We start from the raw sequence: 20,197 nt of genomic DNA, 5'->3' as shown, positions 1-20,197 counted from the left end.
AGTCTTCCAGCATGCTACGATGGCGAACTCTATCGATCGTAACATGGCGATCATTTTTATCGATAAAAAATATGGTACAATCTGACATGAAATCCACCAACACGGTCATGTCTTGTGGTTGTAATGGAGTCTTTTGAGGTATACATATGTGAGTTTGTTGCTATCTAATAACGCAATTTTTTTGATGAAGTTCAAAATTTGTTTCAAACATTACCCAACCTGCGAAGTTTCGACGCTTCAAATGATCAAGAAACTCCAATTCTTGAGTTAATTTAATCTTGTAAGTAAAATAACCCAAGATCTTTACTCAAAATTCGCCAAACTGTGGTTTGAGAGATTATTCCTTTTATTATTATTTCTAATTTTTGTAAACGCCATGCCGCACTTCCTATTGAAAGCTCGTTTGTTGAAGAGGATGCACATCATCAGAAGTATTCTTTGTAAAACTTTATAAATCAAGAATTTATTAGCATTTTCATTATTACAGGGTTATGTTTGATCCATGTTTGTTGCAGAAAAGAGTTCGTATGGCGTAAGTTGCTCAAAACTGCAATATTATGGGTGGCTAAACATGCAACACAAAGTCTTTGTGCTACAATTAATAGGCACAAATCTTAAAAAATGTTAATAGGAAAATACCTCTATACTCTATCAAGTGGCTAATGTATGAAATTTGGTCTTGGATTATGCGAAGTGTGTTAACTCTATTGTGAAGTTTAAATCAGTACTTTTGCCAGGCAAAATGTATGGTCAAGTATCAGTTACCATATTTTATTGGTATCTTTAATGATTAGATGTATTCAAAGTCATCAGAACTGATGAATGAGCAGCATACTTAGAGTAAATGTATGCACAATATTATTCAATTATTCATCAACAGTTTCTCTATGGTTTGATGTGTAATAAAAGTAAAAACAGTTCTGGTGCAGAATCTATTAGATATTAATTAGATATTGGTAAAAATTTTATAAAAAATTTCTAAGAAGTCGATATTTTACACATCTTTAAGGATTGTTTTAATTACCAGATTGACTTCTATGACACTGTTTGTATAAAATAACATATTGGTGTAATTTAAATGATTCATTAAAAACATAACAATCGAAACTTAAGTAGGAATACTTGTTTTCAACATATTTTATACAAAGAAACAACATTTATATGTAAATGCAGAAAATAACATAATTGCATATATTTTTTAAAACTTAAAAAATCGCATGTTCAAACTTTATTACATATTACCTATTTCTTAAGTTACGATGAAATAAACGTTATAAACAAAATTGTAACCTCTTCAAATATTGCAATAGATCTAAATTTGTTTATCTCACGTAATTGAAGTACCAGCCAGAAATGATCGTAAGATGCCCAGTGTTTCGTCATCCCGAGTTTTATCAATGAACGACAAAAAGTATGTCAAAATGTTTTCATGGTCAAACATGCGCAAATCGAAATAACTTCTTTACCAATAAAAACCTACGTAATATAATTAATTGTAAACACATAAAATATTAGTTAACTCGATAAAATTCATAATCTGTTAAAAAAAGCATGCAAGTTCACGTACAGAATTACATCATTCGCGCACGAAATAGTGAACGATAAAAGAATCAACGGTTCCTCCCTCCTTTGCTTTACAACAGTATATAAAAAGAAGCTTCGCCTCCATGAGAATGAAACGCGAATAGTAGCCTTGAGAAGTCGGTCGTCTGAACGAAAGCTGCCCCAGAAAGATTCTTTAATCATTCAAGTTTGGATCGCTTCCAAAGTTATCGTGAAAGTTATTTCAAAAATTTTAATATCATGGATAACATCAATGATAAAATTGAAAACAACTTGGATTATAGTTATTTCATAAATCCTTTATCGTCAAGAAGAAGACCTGCCTTAACTAGAGAATTAAGTAAGTAATTAATTCTGTTTAAATCAATTTAGAAAATTTAAAAGAAGTCAATGTACTTTAATCTCTTTGTATACAAACTAATTAACGAAATCGTTAATCATCATCATAATTTGTTTCAATTCGTTAGTAATGTAGCTTAAAAAATTCTGGCCTACTTAATTTTCTTCCACAACAAAAAAAAAACTCCATCGTAAACTGGTTCTACAGCCTCTTTGACGAGGTATTGTAGAGCCCCGTTGTGTTTTAGAACCTGTTCTTGTAATTAATTCAGAGAACCCAGACCAAATTGATGAATCGACCTCTTTAGAAAGAACTTTTGTTTCTTCACAGCAAAATTGGCTTACTTAGCTCCAAAGGAAGCAATTTCGTTAGCCGAAGGAATGCCGAACGAGTCCACCTTTCCATTTGAACGTTTTGATATCACCATGAAAGATGGTTCGGTGATGTCGTTGAAGGGATCCACACTCGGCGCCGCTCTTCAATACATCCCAACCCAAGGATATCCACCTTTACTAAAAACTTTAAAAGATTTTACTCTTAAAGTTCACAATCCACCCAACTGGAATAGATCTGATGTTCTAATTACCAACGGTTCCCAAGATGGTCTCAGTAAAGCTTTGGAAATGTGTATTCAAGAAGGTGAACCACTTCTTGTTCAAAATCCTTTATATGCTGGAATTGAAATTATTGTAAGATTATCAAAAAAAATTGTAGTAGTTATTTTTTGTTAACTAGAAATATAATTTTAGATTTCCCCAGTTAAATCAAAACTTCTTCCTGTTGATCAAGACCAATATGGCCTTAATCCAGAAGAATTACGTTCAACCCTCGAAGATTGGAAAGAAAAATGTCTTCAAAACGAATCATACAAAATGCCCAAAATGATTTATATTAATCCAACAGGTTCAAACCCAACCGGAACGAGCATGACTTTAGAAAGAAAGCGACAAATTTACGAAATTTGTTGTGAATACAACATCATTATCCTAGAAGATGATGCTTATTATTTTCTACATTTCTTGGATGAATTAGTTCCATCGTTTCTCTCAATGGACGTCCAAGGAAGAGTGTTGAGATTTGATTCCTTTTCAAAAGTTTTAAGCTCAGGTCTGAGACTTGGCTGGGTAACAGGACCAAAACAATTAATTCAAGCTATTGAATTACATATTCAAAGTTCTACTTTACACTCAAGCACTTTATCTCAAGTAATCACGAATAATTTGCTTCAATCTTGGGGATTTGAAAAATTATTGGAACATTTCGATACGGTTTCCGCTTTTTACAGAGCTCGTCGCGATATAACCATTGAAGCTATGGAGAAACACTTGAAAGGACTCTGTGAATGGACTATTCCAGCTGGTGGAATGTTCGTTTGGATTAAAGTCCATGGCGTGACCGACGTTTACGACATGTTAATGAATCGTGGTTTGAAAAAGTTGATAACTTTTGTCCCAGGTCACGCTTTTATGGCAGATCCAACAAAAGCTTGCAATTACATAAGAGCATCGTACAGCAAATGCCCACCAAAACATATTGATAAAGCTATCAAGATTTTGGGGGAATTGATCAGAGAGGAAAGAGAACTTTTGAGAATAAAATTAGAAAACTGTACGTAATTTTTAAAGGTTCGCATCAAAATAAAGATGCGCTCAATGAAAATTATGAAAATTCCATCATCTCGGGGTGTCTTTTACGACACCCCTTATCGTACAAAAAAAAATACTAAAGTATTAGAATCCTTTCTAGGGGTTATCACCACTTTGATATGTATTAATGCGCGTCTTTGACGCAAAACGATATAGATATAATTTAAATAATAACATTATGCATTCATATTTATATTTTTAGGAGAAAATTTCATCATAAAATTTATGTGAATCTCTGTATTAGATGATAAATAAACGCATAGCAACACTAAATAGTTTATGTGTAAACTTATTTTCTTATCATTATAACGAAACATATTCGTTTTTTTTAACGGGATAATATGATTTATTAACATCTTTTATGACATCTTTTAACGCAATCAAGAGTTGATAAGATAAGATTGCTGTAACATTGTATTAGTGTTCTATACGCAGATAAAAAAGGATATATTAGATGTACGATATAAAGATTCATCTGCTGGTTCATAGGTGACGCTTGATATATAGATGAAAATTTTATGCTTTGTATATAAAATATAACTAGTATTTGGTATATTTTAATGTATAATTGTTTCAAAATATAATAATTATTATTAATTTTAAGTTTATATTTAAAAGAACGAAATAAAATTCCACCTTTGTAAAATGAGATATATTGTGCTTATTTAGGAAAAATTCTGTAATACAATATAAAGGTTTACTTACTCGCAATCAGAAATAAATATTAACCGAGCTAACAATAGCTTATGACATTAAACAATTTAGATCCTATGTTTATGGCAAAAAAACTATCTTCACATATCACCTTTAATCTGACATTGGTGGCTAAAAAAACCTAATCCAAAACTGATACAATAGAGAATAAAACAAGAAGAACACGACTTTGACTTTTCATGTCAAAGTAAATACAAATTCGGATGCATTATCAAAGATTATTTAAATGATCTAAACCTCAAAATTCAAATCTACTTAGTTGACTTACTTAGGATGATTCAGAATTGTTAGAAATTGTCAAAGAAATGTCGAACTCTTTGATCAAATCAGAACAGCAAACGGTTCCGTAAAAAACCACATTTATATCTAACCAGGTATATATAATGCTTATATTAAAGAATTTTCAAATACTGGACCTCGTATAATTAGATGTCCACGAAGGACAGAAGTTGTCACAGATGACAGTTATACAAATTGAATATCTTGTAGGCATAACTAACCATCATCACATACAAAAGATACTCGAACAACTAAAAACAATGTATTACTGACCAAAAATGGAAAAACCATTAGTTTTCTTCTGGGCATGGATGCGTTCATAAACGCGAACTCAATATATACAATTGATAATGTCAATTGTGTTGGAACGGATTGTGTGTTTGAAGAATTATTGTATGATAACACTTGAAATTACTTGCAACATTGTTTTAATCAACGAAATCGGACATGATGCCCAATAACAAAATTGTGAATGGAATGAAAAATCTCAAAGAAAAAACTGCGCTAGGTAGCAAAAATAATTTGGTGTTCACTGCAACCAAGCAATACAAAACTATTATGACCTAGTAATTAGGTGAATTTCATATTTCGTAGAATAAATGAAAAATGGAATTGTTCATAAACTTTCAACTGAAGCAATCTAACCAGAATTGGTGAATAAATAATTGAAAGGTAGAACCCAGAATGGTAATGAGTTCTTCAATAATGTAGTTTAGACATATTTTCCAAAAAAGAGGCTTCTGACCGTAACGCTTAGTGTTTATGAAGTTGTAAAAAGATTCTATGATGGATCTTATAGTATTCGCAAAAATTGGATTGAAGGCAAAAACTTGTGTAAAACTATGAAGATGTTAGAAGCGTGCATGAAGTCAACATAAAACCGAATGCAGAACTGGAAAAAAAATCAAATAGTATTCAGGGCAAAGATTCAATCCATCTCGCAATTGCAGAGTGAGTTCTTTTATGTTACAAGACCCACACTTTATATCATATGTCGGTGGAATACAAAAATCTATTGAATTTCTTCAAATTCCTATCGATTTTAGTTGACAGAAAATATCTTATCAGAAAAATATACTTCAAAAATTAATCTGATGATTCCCATGGAGTTTCTTGAAGGGAGTAATAGATTAAAAAGAACAAATTAATGTTGATCTATAAGCTGAGATCTTTGCTATAAGCGCAGACACTCAATACTACAAATTTCATCCTATGTGTGGTATTACGCTACTTTAAAAAACATCAAGAAGTTGGTGTTAGGTTCTTCGTCTTCGGCCTGTTTAAAACATATACTATGTAGAAAAATATATGAAATGGTGTTATGATTAAGACGGAATAATATATATGTTAGCTATGATGATGATAAAAAATAACTAAGAAATTATTTGAAAAAGATATTGAAAAAATGGTACAACCCGATACGAGATTTTAGTAAACAACTCAACAAAAAAAATATTCGATTATTTCCACTTTCACGATTTATATTAGGACCAATAAAGGCAATATTATTTACATATAAAATCCATATGCGTGATTCTAAGAACGTCTTCTTTCGTCACGTGTAAGAGACAACTCACGCTACATATTTCGTTTTTATATTCATGTTTTTAGAGAGAAAGGTTATTTTTTCCGTCTACTGCTTATACGATAAAATATGAAGCCGTCATGTATTGGACTGATGTTTTTATGAGAATAATAAATATAAACAAACGCGAGAAAGTTATTTTTGTAGCATTTATAAAAGCTGTTAATTTCGGCAAGTCGATTAACTGGCTGAAATTGTTCGTAGATGAAGAGAAAATTAAACGAATTAGTGAATTGCAACGAGTTCATTCTCGCTGTAGCTCTTTTCCTCTCTTTAAACTTTGCCCTTTTCCTCATTCTGTCTCTTTCCCCATTTCTTAATGAGGATATTGTTTTTACGCGATTACTGGCGCTACGAGATGGCGCTCGCGTCGTTTCTGTAAAAACTCTTCATTAAGCGCTTAATTGCACTCGGGAGTGTTAATTGACTTTTGCGTTTGTGAGATTACCATTAGCGGGGGAAGAAGAATACCCGGGGTAGTTTGTTCTTTTAAAAGCTAGCGTTTTAAAAAGGAAAACTTTCCTTACTTTTTATAAATCGAGGGGAGTAGAAACAACTCATCATTTTCTAATTACGCGAGATTTCCCGGCGAACGGGAAACTCATAAAAGGCTGTTTGTGGATGGCCTGATGTCAACGTGACCCCAAGGCTGGTTTATAGATGTATCGAACGGTTAATCCACACTCCCCACTGTTAATTTTGGACGTACGTTGACGTCCTTTGTTTGCACTTAATTCGATAAAACAGTCGTGCACGAAATTACTTTTTTTGTTAACGATGATTTTTTTAAATTTAATATTTAGAACAGTTGGTTAAAAATCTTAAATGAATTCTAATTACAATTTGATATTAATTTAATATCAAAAGCATTCACGACGAAGGGAGCTAAAAAAGAAATCAACGGTTTATAGAATAGACAGTAACAAAGTAAAATAAAATCGGGGAACGTCAAAAACGCCCCCGCCAAATGTCGCAACCGTCCGATACAGTTTTATTAAATGAGGCAACGTCCCAACAAACCCAATTGCGCCCCCAAAAATCATTATGTGTCCGCCCGGGGTGGTAATGTTCTCGTAATGTGGCGGTCTCTTTTATGCCCCCTTTTTCATCCGCAGCGTGAGGGTCTCGTGCCCTCTTGCCCGGTGTTTGACAAACTCGAATCATTTGTGTACATGGGGGCACATGTTTAATTGACTCGACAGTCGGCGGCGGTGGCGACGTCGGCGAGGAACGAACAGCAATTTTTACCCTCACGGACCGTTTAATTTCCTTTTCACAGTGTACTAAAACAACCATTAGCGAAGCTATTTAGGAAGGGCGACGCTCCAGTGGTACTTTTGTCGTATGAAGAACTCTTTCGCATTTAAGCTCCTATTAATCCTTTTTCTTTGCTTAAGTACACTAAAAAATCCACGTTAAATCTGCACACGTTGGGGTAATTTAATGAATCCGTGAACAGATTTCCAACACTTAACGTGTAGTACTTATTGTTCGAATACTACTTTAAACTGTAATTTTAGTATTACAGCCGCAACCCTTTATGTAACGAAATGCTCCCCGCGGCGAGGTTCATAACGACATCTGTCGACAAGGTTTAGTAATTGAATAGAGACTTGAAGATACAAAGTATCGTTGGGAACTTATTCATTTGAAACCGGCCGCACACTGTTTGCTACATTGAACGTAATTATAGGTTTGGAGGCTGATTTCATCTCAATTTATATTTTAAGGATCCCCTAAACCGAAACGTTCGATTTGCAAAGATTAAATTACCATCTGGTACTATATATTACGTAACGATCAAAAGAAGTTATTTCAAAATCAAAAATTACGAGATATAACAGATTACAGTAAAAGCTCGATATATAGGATTTCGTTAGAATGGATATTAGGGACAAAATATTTTTATGTCTGAAGATGTACGGCTAAACCCGAAGCTTTCTCGTTCTAGGTGTAGTGTTAGTTCTAGTTTTAGTTGTTACAGTGCTAAATTGTGGCATATTTTTATTACCGCCACTTCAGACGGCTAAACCCGATCTTTTTCTAGTTCTAGGTCTAGTATTAGTTCTAATACTAGTGTTAGTTCTAGTTTTAGTTGTTATTCAACGTTAGATTGTTGTATATTTTCCATTGAACTAAAACTAGAACTACCACTAGAGCTAGAACTAAAATCATTCGAGTTTAGCCGTGCGTCTGAAAGCACCTTTTCTTTGGTAACAAATCATAGAGTATGCAGATGACATCAGCATATTAACAAAAAGAGTGAATAAAAATATAGACGAGTGCTTTGCGGAACTTAAAAGTATAGTAAAGGGAATATGAATGAGAAAGAAACCAAACTCCTAGTGCAGAGCAGCAACCACGAAATCGATAGAGTGAATCATCACAATATACGAATACAACTTTAAAGTTGTATAGGACCTAACAAATCAAAGGAGGTAATTAAGAGAATAAATGCAGCAAATAAGACATATTATGCCACACTACCCAGAAAAACCAAAATTAGAGTCTATAAAACCATGATACGGACAGTACATATGAAAGAGAAACGTGGACACTTACATAAAGAAACACAGAGAGACAGAGGAACACTTTAAGAAAAGTAATGGCATAAACTAGGCATGGGAACATATGAAGAACGGACATGAACCACGAATTGTACCACTATATGAGGAACCACGAGTCTCAAAATGTATAAAGCGAAGGAGGCCATTGCTCGAAATTGAGCTACAACGCGATTGGATGGATGGATAGATTCTACTCACAAAGTTTAACAATTTATTGAACAGTCTTGGGTTGATACGATGTTAATTGTAAGCCTTGACAGTAAGCGATCGCAGCTTAACCAGGAAATGTCATACATTCAATGCTCTAAGTTTAGCCGAAGACCTTTGCGGTCGAGTCATTGGAATATGTTAATCAATATTGGGTTGATATGATGATTGCTCTAAGTTTGGATGAGACCAATTCTGGGTTGATATGATTTAATACCATATTATTTAATTTTAGAGCATCGCACAGAAGCGAATTAGTTAAAAATCTTGGCCAAAAAGATATTTTTGTCAATTTATTACTTCAAAATTGGTGGAAATTAAAAAATATCTATACAATTAACAAGGATGAAGTATTTTATGATATACTGCGATTTTATTTAATTGTATCTACCTATATTTTTATATATAGGATGGTTCGTTACTACTGGGACACAGAGGAACAGTGGATTCGTTACATTAAATTGTTACGATTTAACCCAATTTATGTTAGTCTAATTGTTAATAATAACAAAAATACAGATGATTAAAGTTAATACTTTATTTTCGCATTTCTTTAAATATTTCGTTTTCTCTTGCATTATGACCATGAAAATTGGTGCATTACCATTTTTTAAGACGATAAATAATAATTTGGTATTAGTTTTGCTTTATCTTTCAGATGGCACTGCTTGCCTTAAAAAACTCCTTTAAAGTAGACATATCCTTTTCATCGTTAAAATCTTTGCAACTCACACAACTTGAAACAGTTTCTCAGACATTTTTACATAAATTTGGTATACCTACCAATCTTCTCTAAAGTTCTCCGTTTTCAAGATAATCACTGTTTAAAGGCACTTTGCAAAATTTAATTATGCTCAGTAAACATTAGTTGGCGTTGAAAATGATTTTATTTCGTCAAACATTAGACTAACACCGTCAATTGGCATTAATACTAGAGTATTAATGCTAATTGACAGTGAAAATTATTAAAGAAAAATGAAAATAAAGTATAAACCTTACCCATCTTCATTATTATTAACAAGTGGACTAAGATAAATTGTGTTAAATCGTAATAATTTAATGTAAGGAATTCACCGTTGCTCTGTGTCCCATTAGTAACGGACCAGCCTGTATAAGACGTATGGTTAATAATTTTCAATAAAAAAAATCTTGCAAATAATAAATTGAATAGACACAATAACAACTTTTAATATTTTACCGAAAACTCAGTGTGTTAATTCAATTTTTTAATTTCTTTCTAGAAAATTATTAACTTTAGAACGCTAACATCTCATACCAAAATTAATTAGTGTTTCAGAAAATAAATTGTAATTTTGGTTAGAAACTTTTTTGTGGACATCCTATATTATCAATTTAATAGTGAAAAAGTGTCCCTTTATGTTTATTTTCTAACTGCAAATGCTCTCCCCAAACAAACAGCATATAGCAGAATTATGACTTTTTCCGAATTTTATACACACACTATAATAAAAATTTATTTTAAGGTAAAACCGCAAAATACCGCAAGAATTTCTAGTAAAATCTGCAATAGTAGGCCTTATACTACAACACGTATACAATATATTACTTTTGGACAATGTTAAACAATTTATTTTTTGCCCATCTAAATATCGTAAAATAAATTATTTTCTCAATTTCAACATATGATGTAATCAAACAATATTACAAAAATACTAATAACCGAATTGTTGCTTTCTGTATATTATACAATTCTACTTACCACCAGCAATAGGTTCTATGATAAATTTTCGAAATATATAAAAAAAGTGTAAAGGAAAAAATTAATTAAAAACCACAATTTTTACCGACGTTTTATCTAGGTGATAACTGTTTACTAAACAATCAATTATCAACTAAAATATTTTGGTGGCGATTGTTACAATAATTATAAATAAGGTGTTTCAAGGCACCTTGGGGTTTACTTAATCAAATAGCAATAATTGCATTTTTAATCTTATTCCTTCAATTTTTCCAATTTTGGCCGAGTTTTTTAAAAAATTCGCCTGTGTGATTAAGTCAAAGACGTTTAATAGTAAGTTTAGCCTAGACGTTGCAATGTGTTGGTAAGTTAATATTCATATGATATCAGTTGAAGAGCCGTGGCTGTAAGCGTCTTCGGCTTAGTCAGGTAAAGTCAGTTTTGGAATAATATGATATTAATTGTGGAGCCTCGGCAAGAGAATTCTGCTTAATAAGGCGAAATCATAGATTCATCACTTTCAGATTGATAATTGATAATAATATTAATTGTAGAACCTCGGATGTAAGTGATCTTGGTTTCATCAGATGATGTCACAAATTCTCTGCAACAAGTTTAGCCTCAGTCTCAGAGGCGGTTAATATGATATTCATTACAAATTGTTGATATTCCGGAACAACGATGCTAATTTTGAAAATAACGTAAGATCAATAATGCTTCAAATGAAAAGATCTAAACTGTCGAAATTCATCCCTACAGAAGTTGTTGAAACTTCGTCATCATAATCAATTACAACATATGCTGTTTCCCATCTTCCTTGCTTCATGCCAAGTTTTTCTCTATCCTGCAGCCACCTCATTCTAGCTCCTTCTCGATTTTCTTCTCCTCCATCGCGTTTTCTCCACTCTTTTATCTGCCGCTCAGAAGACATGCTTTGAACATGACCCCACAATGTAAGATGTTTTTCTTCAATGTATTTTAATAACAGCACATTTAATTTTTGCCTGATCTCAATTCTAGTCCTTTCTAGGACCCACCTCAAGTACTTCATTTGAAAAGTTTTAGTTTTGCTGTTGATAAAATTCATATACAGTTTTTTTTACATTTTTTCCGTTGTCTTTCAGCCTTGTTCCCAGATATTTCAAATGTTGTACTTGATCTCATTTGCGTTCTTCAATTGATATATCATTTCTCAGCATTTAATATTCTGCACCAAAGTATCATTAGTTGTAGATTCCGCTCATTACCGGTCAGTACCGTTACATCATCCGCAAATTCATACACTTTTTACAGGTTTTGGCGTCCTCTACGTTGCAGTCTCTGTCATACTATCTCTCTAAGTACTCTATTAAAAGCATTTTAGAGGTTCAGAAATCCGAAGTGTTTCTGCCTTGTCTGCATTTTTTTTGACAGTTAGGTTGTGGTAAATACATGGTCCTGATTCCTGAATACACTTTGTGATTCGGATAAAGTTTTTTACAACCATTTGCTCAATTTATATCGAATACCTATATAATTTGAACAATCCTTGTTATGTAATGGAATTATGCATCATTTTTCCCAGTCTGTCCGTATTGTTTCCTCTCTCCATTCTTGTTAAATACCTCAGCAAGCATTTCTGTAGCAGCGTTACTCATTCTTTTAGCATTGCTTTGTAAATTGCGAAATCTAAATCTTACAAAATCGAAAGCCATTATGACACTTTAATTGAAATAATAAATAAATACACAAAGTATAATATTATTATTAAAATTATTCATTCAAACAGTTAAAAGCGGAACAGACACCACAGTTAATTTTTTTTTAACTTTCGGCCTTAACAAATTTTTTCTTTTCAATATTAATCCGTTATATCGATGTTTTACGGTATTTTCGTTATTTTGCTATTTTGAGAACCAAATAAAATTGGTGAAAAAAAAATTCGTTAGCTACAGGAAATTTTCCGAAGACCGTTGCCGTGTAGTTGAGAAGCAAAAGAGGACGAAAAAACAGGACGCCTCGGATGCATCTGGGCTTAATCGAGAATTAATCGAATGAACTTAATGAATCGCTAAGAGTGACAAATTAAAAGACGGTGATGAGTTTCTGGTTATGGGAAGTTTCTGCGATTTCATCGAAATTTCAAGGAAATGATCGTCGAATCACTTTTTCATCAAAAGTTAATGTTCAAGTAGATTTAGTTATATTATTATATGCAACCTTCCAAATCAATTTTTTAATCAAATTTAAACGATTCGATCAATCAAATTAAAATCTTGATAAATTTCAAAACAAAGTTATATTATCTTTGTAACAGTCAGCGGGAGTTGAATCTCGACTTTAATAACGCTCCATTATGCACTAAATGGCAAGGACAATGGCCAGGGTGCGCTGAAGAGGGCCGGTGGAGAGAGACGTAATGAAGTTATATACAAACCCTCTCTCTACACGCTAACCTTGTTATGCCTATTCGAATTTGATTCATGTTTAATATCGATGTTTGTAGTTGTCTGTCTTGACAGCAAACATTAACTTCTAACAATAATACAGACCGCTGCAGTGCACATTCTCAGTGTAAATTTAGTCGATTTTGACCAATTTGTGATTCAAATTTACTACGTCAACCCTCTCCTATACAATATTATGCTGGGCGTTAAACTTGCGGTGGGAAGTGTCATTAGATTTAGTCCAAATAAGCTTTTGTCGGCAAGGTGTGAATATTATTAACGAAAGACTGAGTTCTTGAGGATCTTGGTGTTGAGGAGTGGGGTTGCATCTTTAGGGGATCAAGGTAAGGAAAAGAAGACATCAACTATAATATAAGTACTTATCAGGTAGAAAAATCCAAACAAAAACTTGCCGCCCCTATTATCGTCACTGTTTGTACGCGCTAAAAGGTTCTTTAAGCTCTATAAGTATTTCTTTTTTTTTGCAGATCCTTTTTGAGAGGATCTATTACGGTTGAGTTAATTTTTTTGATAGTTGATAAAAAATTGTTTGTAGGTGTAAAAATATTTGAATTGAAACCCTTATTTAGAATAACAACGAGCTGATTTTCAAACATTTTATTAACACATCAGGGAAAGAAAAATTTTCCCTTCGAACGATTTCCGTATAAACGAATTGGAATATTAGGTCCATTCACACGGATAACTGCATAACGCGTAACCAGTTTAGGGGCTCGAAAGGACCCCCTAAGGGGCAATAGTCGCTTCCTAACCGTTGTTTACACCGTGAATTCCTTGCCCCCTTCGTTCTGAGCCCATTTTGTCGCCGGGATAATGGTCTCTTTTTTCGCGTCTATTCTTATGGCCCTTCGTTTTCAATGTTCCGCAAACACCACTAATCCCATAATCCCAGTAATGATGTTTCTTGTGGAGAATAATCGAAATAGTTTTGAAATACATCATAATCATTCTTACTTAAAAATAAATTGATAACATTTTCGTTATAAAAAAAAACACATAATACTTTTTCTTATATTATTTATAAACTGAATCTAAACACTCCTAATTCAAATGAATAATAGGGTGTGTGCCCAACAATACAAAAATCCAGTCACCAAAGGTGCTACCACATAAATACCTACTCAACACCCCTTGACACAATAGTCCCGTTTGTATATTTTCACCTACTTACCGAACCAATACCCACAACATTCTCATTGACACCTTTGTAGCGACCACGCTAATAACGAAGCATTGAGGTGAACAAGAAGAAACTGAGGAGTAATACGTTTGTCGGTTATTGTACGTTGAAGAACGAACGTGAAAAGAGCATTGTAAACGAACAGAAGGTTTTTTTTACAATATCTATTTTGCGACAAACCTGGCGTTCTATTGTATAAATGCGGTTTGTTTTCGAAGTTAAGGATGTTTCCCGCTGCGATCTGGCCCGTGTCCGACGCCCACTGCATTTCTTCGCGAAGAATAACAGTTCTTGGGAACGAAAATCTTGTATCTTGATACCTCTATTTATACCAGACCAGATGTAGTTTTATCTAAAGATCTACAGATTAAGATGTGCAGTTTTTAAATGGAGATTAAGAAAAATAACCAGGAAGTGTTTAGAATTTGGAAGAAGATGAATGAAATGTATATCAAAACTAAGATGAAAAGGAAATAGATAATGAAAAATAATTTAAATGGAGTTATGTTGAGTCTTTTGGAATTGAAGAAAAGCAATGAATATAGATATGATAAAAAGAAAATGAAAAAAGAATAAGTTATACACTTTCAAATATGATAGAGTTGGTATAAATTGTATAATAATAATAATAATAAACCTTTATTGGCGACGTCATACAATAGTATTTGCGCAAGTCAGAAAAGCGTATAATACATAACAAACAAAATAATAAAAAATACATGTAACATTACCGCTAGTCAATTAACAACATTAAGAACATCTTAAAACTACATCTACAATAAACGACGGCACAAATCCGGACGAGTAAGGCATGCGAGATAAGGCCTATACTAGGTCATCAAAAGTGCTCAGACAGTACTCATCCACACTGTAGAATGCTCTCGCTAACAAATAATTTCTGATCCTTGATTTAAAATTATTAATATCAAGTAATTTAATGGGATTAGACAACAAATTAAAAAATTTAATTCCATAATAATTAGTGCCATCCCTAGCTCTTTCAGTGCGAGTATAATCAATCATGAGGTTATCATGGTGTCTGGTTCCATAATGATGGACCTCATCATGTCTTTTGAAATTCTGAAGATTTTTTTTAATGTAAAGGAGACAGTTAAATATATAAATACAAGGTAGAGTTAAAATTTTTAACTCTACAAATTTAGCTCTACAACACTCGGAGAATTTTAAATTCGAAATCACTCGGATACATCGTCTCTGAGCGCTAAAAACCCGAGCAGCATGTGCAGAATGACCCCAAGCGAGAATGGCATATGATAAGTGAGCATGAAAATAACCATAGTATGCTGTCATTACTGTATTTACTGGAACGATATTAATTAAATTTCTAATACAGTGAATAATTTTGTTTAATTTACTAGTTGTTCGTATTGCATGCTCTTCCCATGTAAGTTTACGATCGAAATGAACTCCTAGATATTTGACAGTAGGGTTATCAACATTATCACCTAGTATTGAAGGAGATATGGATAAAAAATGTGTGCAAACAGCCTCTTGAAAATAGGTTGAGTTAGGATTGAGTTGGTTTATGTTGGGTTGCTTGGCATAGTTCTTCCAAAAGCCAACTCGAAAATAGATAGTGTTTTAGATACCTTAAACTATAACCATAAATTTACAATATTCGATGAGTTTGATAGCAAGGACATGGTTGACTCATTTGTCATGTTGAGATCATACTACAGGATTTGATTTGCAAAATTCAGAGTAGCACTACAGGTCGTACAACATAAATTTACGTCGTAGCTAGACAGCAGACAGTCTGTGGTAAATCCAACCCAAAATGAGCGTTGATCTGCTGATCCTTAGCGAACAATATACAAACAGAGGCATGGAATGCTTTCTGTAAGCATTCACCGGAACATAAACTACCTCATCGCGAATCATAAAGCAACTCTAAGCAAACACACTAAAGCACAAATTATGCGGAACTTGTTGGCTACAATGTTTCACATGCCGCGGACGTGCAACTTGAGCATCATGTGGAATGATATAACCAATAATACTATGAGGTCAGCGTTCTAACGAACACCAGAAATAGCTTATTTTCAGAAAAAGACCCGAAGGAGCTAATTAGAGTTAGCGGAAAACTAAAACACACAAGAGGTATGGTTTCTGATATTTCTGATGGTTTTTATGACCCTCAGAAACAGTAGTGGCAGTAATTATCACCCCGAAAAAGTACCTGTAAGTGATTTATGATAGGCCCTCCTAGCGAACTAGATCCAGGGACGTACTTCTTTTTTTATTTTATTTTAAATTAAAAACACATAAACAGTATTTAGAGTACTAATTATTGTTTACATTCAAAAAATACAAATTTTGAATAAATTGTTGTATTTTCACACAAAGTAATGGTATTTCAGTTTTTGAATATTATGTTTTTGTAATTTCCGTTAATGCGGATCTGAACAACTCACGCCAGAGTTTTGGGTTCGTAAACTGCCTGTTTACAACCCCGTCTTTGTTCGTTATATGGCTACAATTAAATCATAAAAATCACCAGAAATATCGGAAACTATACTGAACCGATTCACAGAGGATTCAAAATTATTTTCCAGAAAATGGGTAATAACACTTATCCTGCAAATCTTTATCTAAAGACGTGTCCAAAATAACGTCTTATACCCGGAGTGGCCTGAAAAGAAGAAACAACTACAGGAAGACACCACTGAGTTTCCACTTTTTCCAATTTTTTTTCCTAACACCAGTATGGTGCGGTGCATTGAAATTTATCATTAACAAAATCAACCATCAACTTACATCTCATATTCTTATGATAGTTTATATCAGTCACATCACGCATTGCTCCACGGTAAAAGTAAGTGTTGTCAAGTACTTGTAAACTTAAATCTGAGTTAAGTCCACCATATGTTCTCACGTCTGTATAGTCACATTATTGATTAGAATATACCCAGATCGGCTTACATATGTAGTTGTACACAATTGATTTATTTTGAGTAAACATCTTGAAGTCACCCCAGTAGACAATACAGTTGTCGCACTTTGAAGTGGAGATCTTCGCGTTTTCTCTTCGTCAAGTGCACCATTTAAGTGAACTGGAGATGATTCGTACATTCTACAATACGTGAAATTCACGTGGGAATAGTTTAGCTCATTGAAATTGATTTTCTATTTTTTATATCCACTGTTAATTCAGTACTATGTTGCTATAGTTACGTCATCATGTTTGAGCAAGTCACATATATAAAGCAAGGTCTCAGAACGATGCTCTGAGGAACACCTGCGCTGATGTCTTTGAAATGTCAAAATTCCGCTTCCTGTTACACTCTAAGAATCCAATTAAGCAGGATTCGCTGAGCAGAAATATCACATAGACAGTCCAAAGACTACATGCGCTAATCCAATCCACAGAGAGTTGGTTGTAAAAATGGAGAATCCAAGTTAACCCATCCAACACCCAATTTTTCATTCCATTTTTTCCCATCCATGCTCTTTCTCCCATCGTAACTATCCAATCCACGGTCATATCTCCCTCAACAAGCTGCAAATACCTGGTAATCTCGATAGACAGAAGATTAAAATTTTCCAACCATGCTACCAAGGTTAAGATGAAAGCGACTATTCGAGCAAAGCACTTCAAATCGTTAATATACTAGGGGCGCGGCATATCAACAAAATACGCCGCTCATGTTTACAAATCCATCTGCAGACCGATAGTGGAATATGCTGATCCTCGCTGACGCATCTAGAGAAGCCCTATACCATTTAGAAGTTGCCGTAAGATCTGCCCTTAGATGCACTACACGAATCCGACATCCCCAAAACCCACTCTTCAATCCCAGCAACGAACCGAAATCCCTTCAATCCACTTCCGTCTAAAATCTCTATCCCATACTGCTGCCATCAACTTCTCTATTGATTCTTTAAAAAACTTACTCATCCTCACCCAATCATCCCACCACTCCCGATCATCCCAAGAATCAAGATAGTTAAGTATTTTCCTGGGCAGAAAGACTACGGTCGATAGCCTTTTGTAGGCTAACTATTCTTTTAATGTATAAATTTCTTATTATTTTTTTATATATATGTATATATATGTATTTTTTTATGTTGTAATTATGTTGGCGTAAATAAATTTTGTTGTCTCTCTCGTTGAGCAGTATTGCTTGTTTTCTAGGGTCTTCTCGCTTTAATCTCTAATCCTGTGAACCCGATCAACTCTCGATTCTATATGCAACATTTTAAGCTGATGGAATGAAATTCTCATCATTTACAGCACTAATTAGGGAAATCGTAGCAGGAAGGTGACGTGCGTTGTGACGCAGGGTTTATTTAGTTCTGAGATCTGGAAGATCTTTAGGGGGATACTTTCTGTATTATTTAAGTTTGCCAAGAAAATTTAAATCGTTCTACTAAGATGAAACGGATATTATCGTAGATGTAGCTACTAAGTATTGTGACTATCGACAGCAAAATTAACTTTATTCAACATATCAAGAAGGTGTATGATAAGGTCGGACGAGTAGTGACATTTTTGCCAACAGTACTGCAATGAAAGGTACTCAGCGTAATCACTTATGAAAGTGGCATTATGGAATCGAGACCTGATTAGGGACAAATAATAAAGACAAGTGGAAGCGCTTTAGCAAATGTGCAACGCAAAGACATCCTTCGAGTCGCAAGTGGTGTCTTGGTGGTCTTGTGCTTACCGGGCTTTACCAATCAACTTGTTAACATTGGAAAGAAGGAGATTTCGTGACGCTAAGCCTGTATACAGAAATCAGGCTAAAAATCTTATCATTTAGGTCTGGTAGTAAATAACCAGAGGTTATGATGTCAATCATGTGAAAGATCAGAAACACTACAATGGATATTTCAATAAACATCCGAACACTAGAGGTTGCAGAAATTCGACCAAATAGCACCAGATACAATTGGCAACATTAGTGCAATGTTTCGAAGATTTCTTCACCAATATGATGAGTTCCAATACGATGTGATACTCCTAAGTGATATCCAGAAATTTTTGGTTCTGCTAATTGAAAATAATACTTCAAAATAATTTGATTTCAAGCCAAACTGGTAAACAAGAATTGAATTAACTGTGTATTTCATTTATCCGTTGACTAGTTATGATTTCAAAAGTTTTGCCTGAAAGGAATCTGTTGATTTTGGGTAGGGAATGAATCAGGTTTAAAAAACTGTTTCTGAACATCCAGATTTGGGTGTAAAAAAGTATACTTTTGCTCTTTCTTTCATCATTCATCATGTTATATTAACTTCGCCAACATCGGCTTACAGCTTTCTAAGAGCTTTATGAGCTCTTTGAAATTGAACTTACATTTAATTCATGGATTCATTTATATTTCAGTCTATATTGGATAAATGGTAATAAATCTCTTCTTTTCAGTAGTAATTAAATAATACCTAATTTGTTCCAATCATTAGTATTCGTAATTACATCCAAAAACCGGTATGCGCTATATAAATAGTATGTAAATAAAATGAACGCGTTTGGCAAATTCATCCTGTTGGATGTCCTAAACCAGAATCCGGCGTCGTTCATCCCGTTCACGAGGCATTAATTTTCAATCTAAACCAATCAATGAGAGAGCTAGTTGGGTAAATAATGGAGTCTAAATGCGGTCGAAATCGTGATTAGTTCCGTGGGCCGGCCGCCAGGGGTTAACGGCGGCGGGGGAGATGATGGTGCTGGGGTTTACGGGGAGTGTGAAGGGGACGCCACCTGGCGCTAATTACCATAGTCATGCGGCGGCGGCCTCGCCGGAAATTAAATCGGTTTACGGCGCTCCAATATTTGTGTTACCAACATTTAAACAATTTAGTTTCATTATTAGGCGTACCCGTTGGGCTTTGCTGTTTTTGAATAAAGCGTAGCGCCGCCACCGCCGCCATGTTGGACGTCCGCGGGGCACTCTAATTAGTGATAGAGCGAACGCCACGTATTTATTAATTATCGATGCAAAATGT

General features: G+C 33.9%; 1 protein-coding gene across 1 annotated transcript; it reads left to right on the top strand.

The window, feature by feature from the left end:
• Positions 1-1,675: 1,675 nt before the first annotated feature.
• On the top strand, positions 1,676-3,657 carry LOC111425370 (kynurenine/alpha-aminoadipate aminotransferase, mitochondrial). The gene is made up of 3 exons (XM_023059349.2): positions 1,676-1,903; positions 2,234-2,592; positions 2,653-3,657. Exons 1-3 carry the CDS (start codon positions 1,804-1,806, stop codon positions 3,517-3,519), a joined length of 1,326 nt encoding a protein of 441 aa, XP_022915117.1. The 5' UTR covers positions 1,676-1,803; the 3' UTR covers positions 3,520-3,657.
• Positions 3,658-20,197: the final 16,540 nt, after the last annotated feature.

Source organism: Onthophagus taurus, chromosome 7 (assembly GCF_036711975.1).
Source record: "Onthophagus taurus isolate NC chromosome 7, IU_Otau_3.0, whole genome shotgun sequence".
Lineage (NCBI taxonomy): Eukaryota > Metazoa > Arthropoda > Insecta > Coleoptera > Scarabaeidae > Onthophagus > Onthophagus taurus.
Note: the sequence above shows the minus strand (reverse complement) of the source record. Positions and strands in the feature narration are given on the sequence as shown.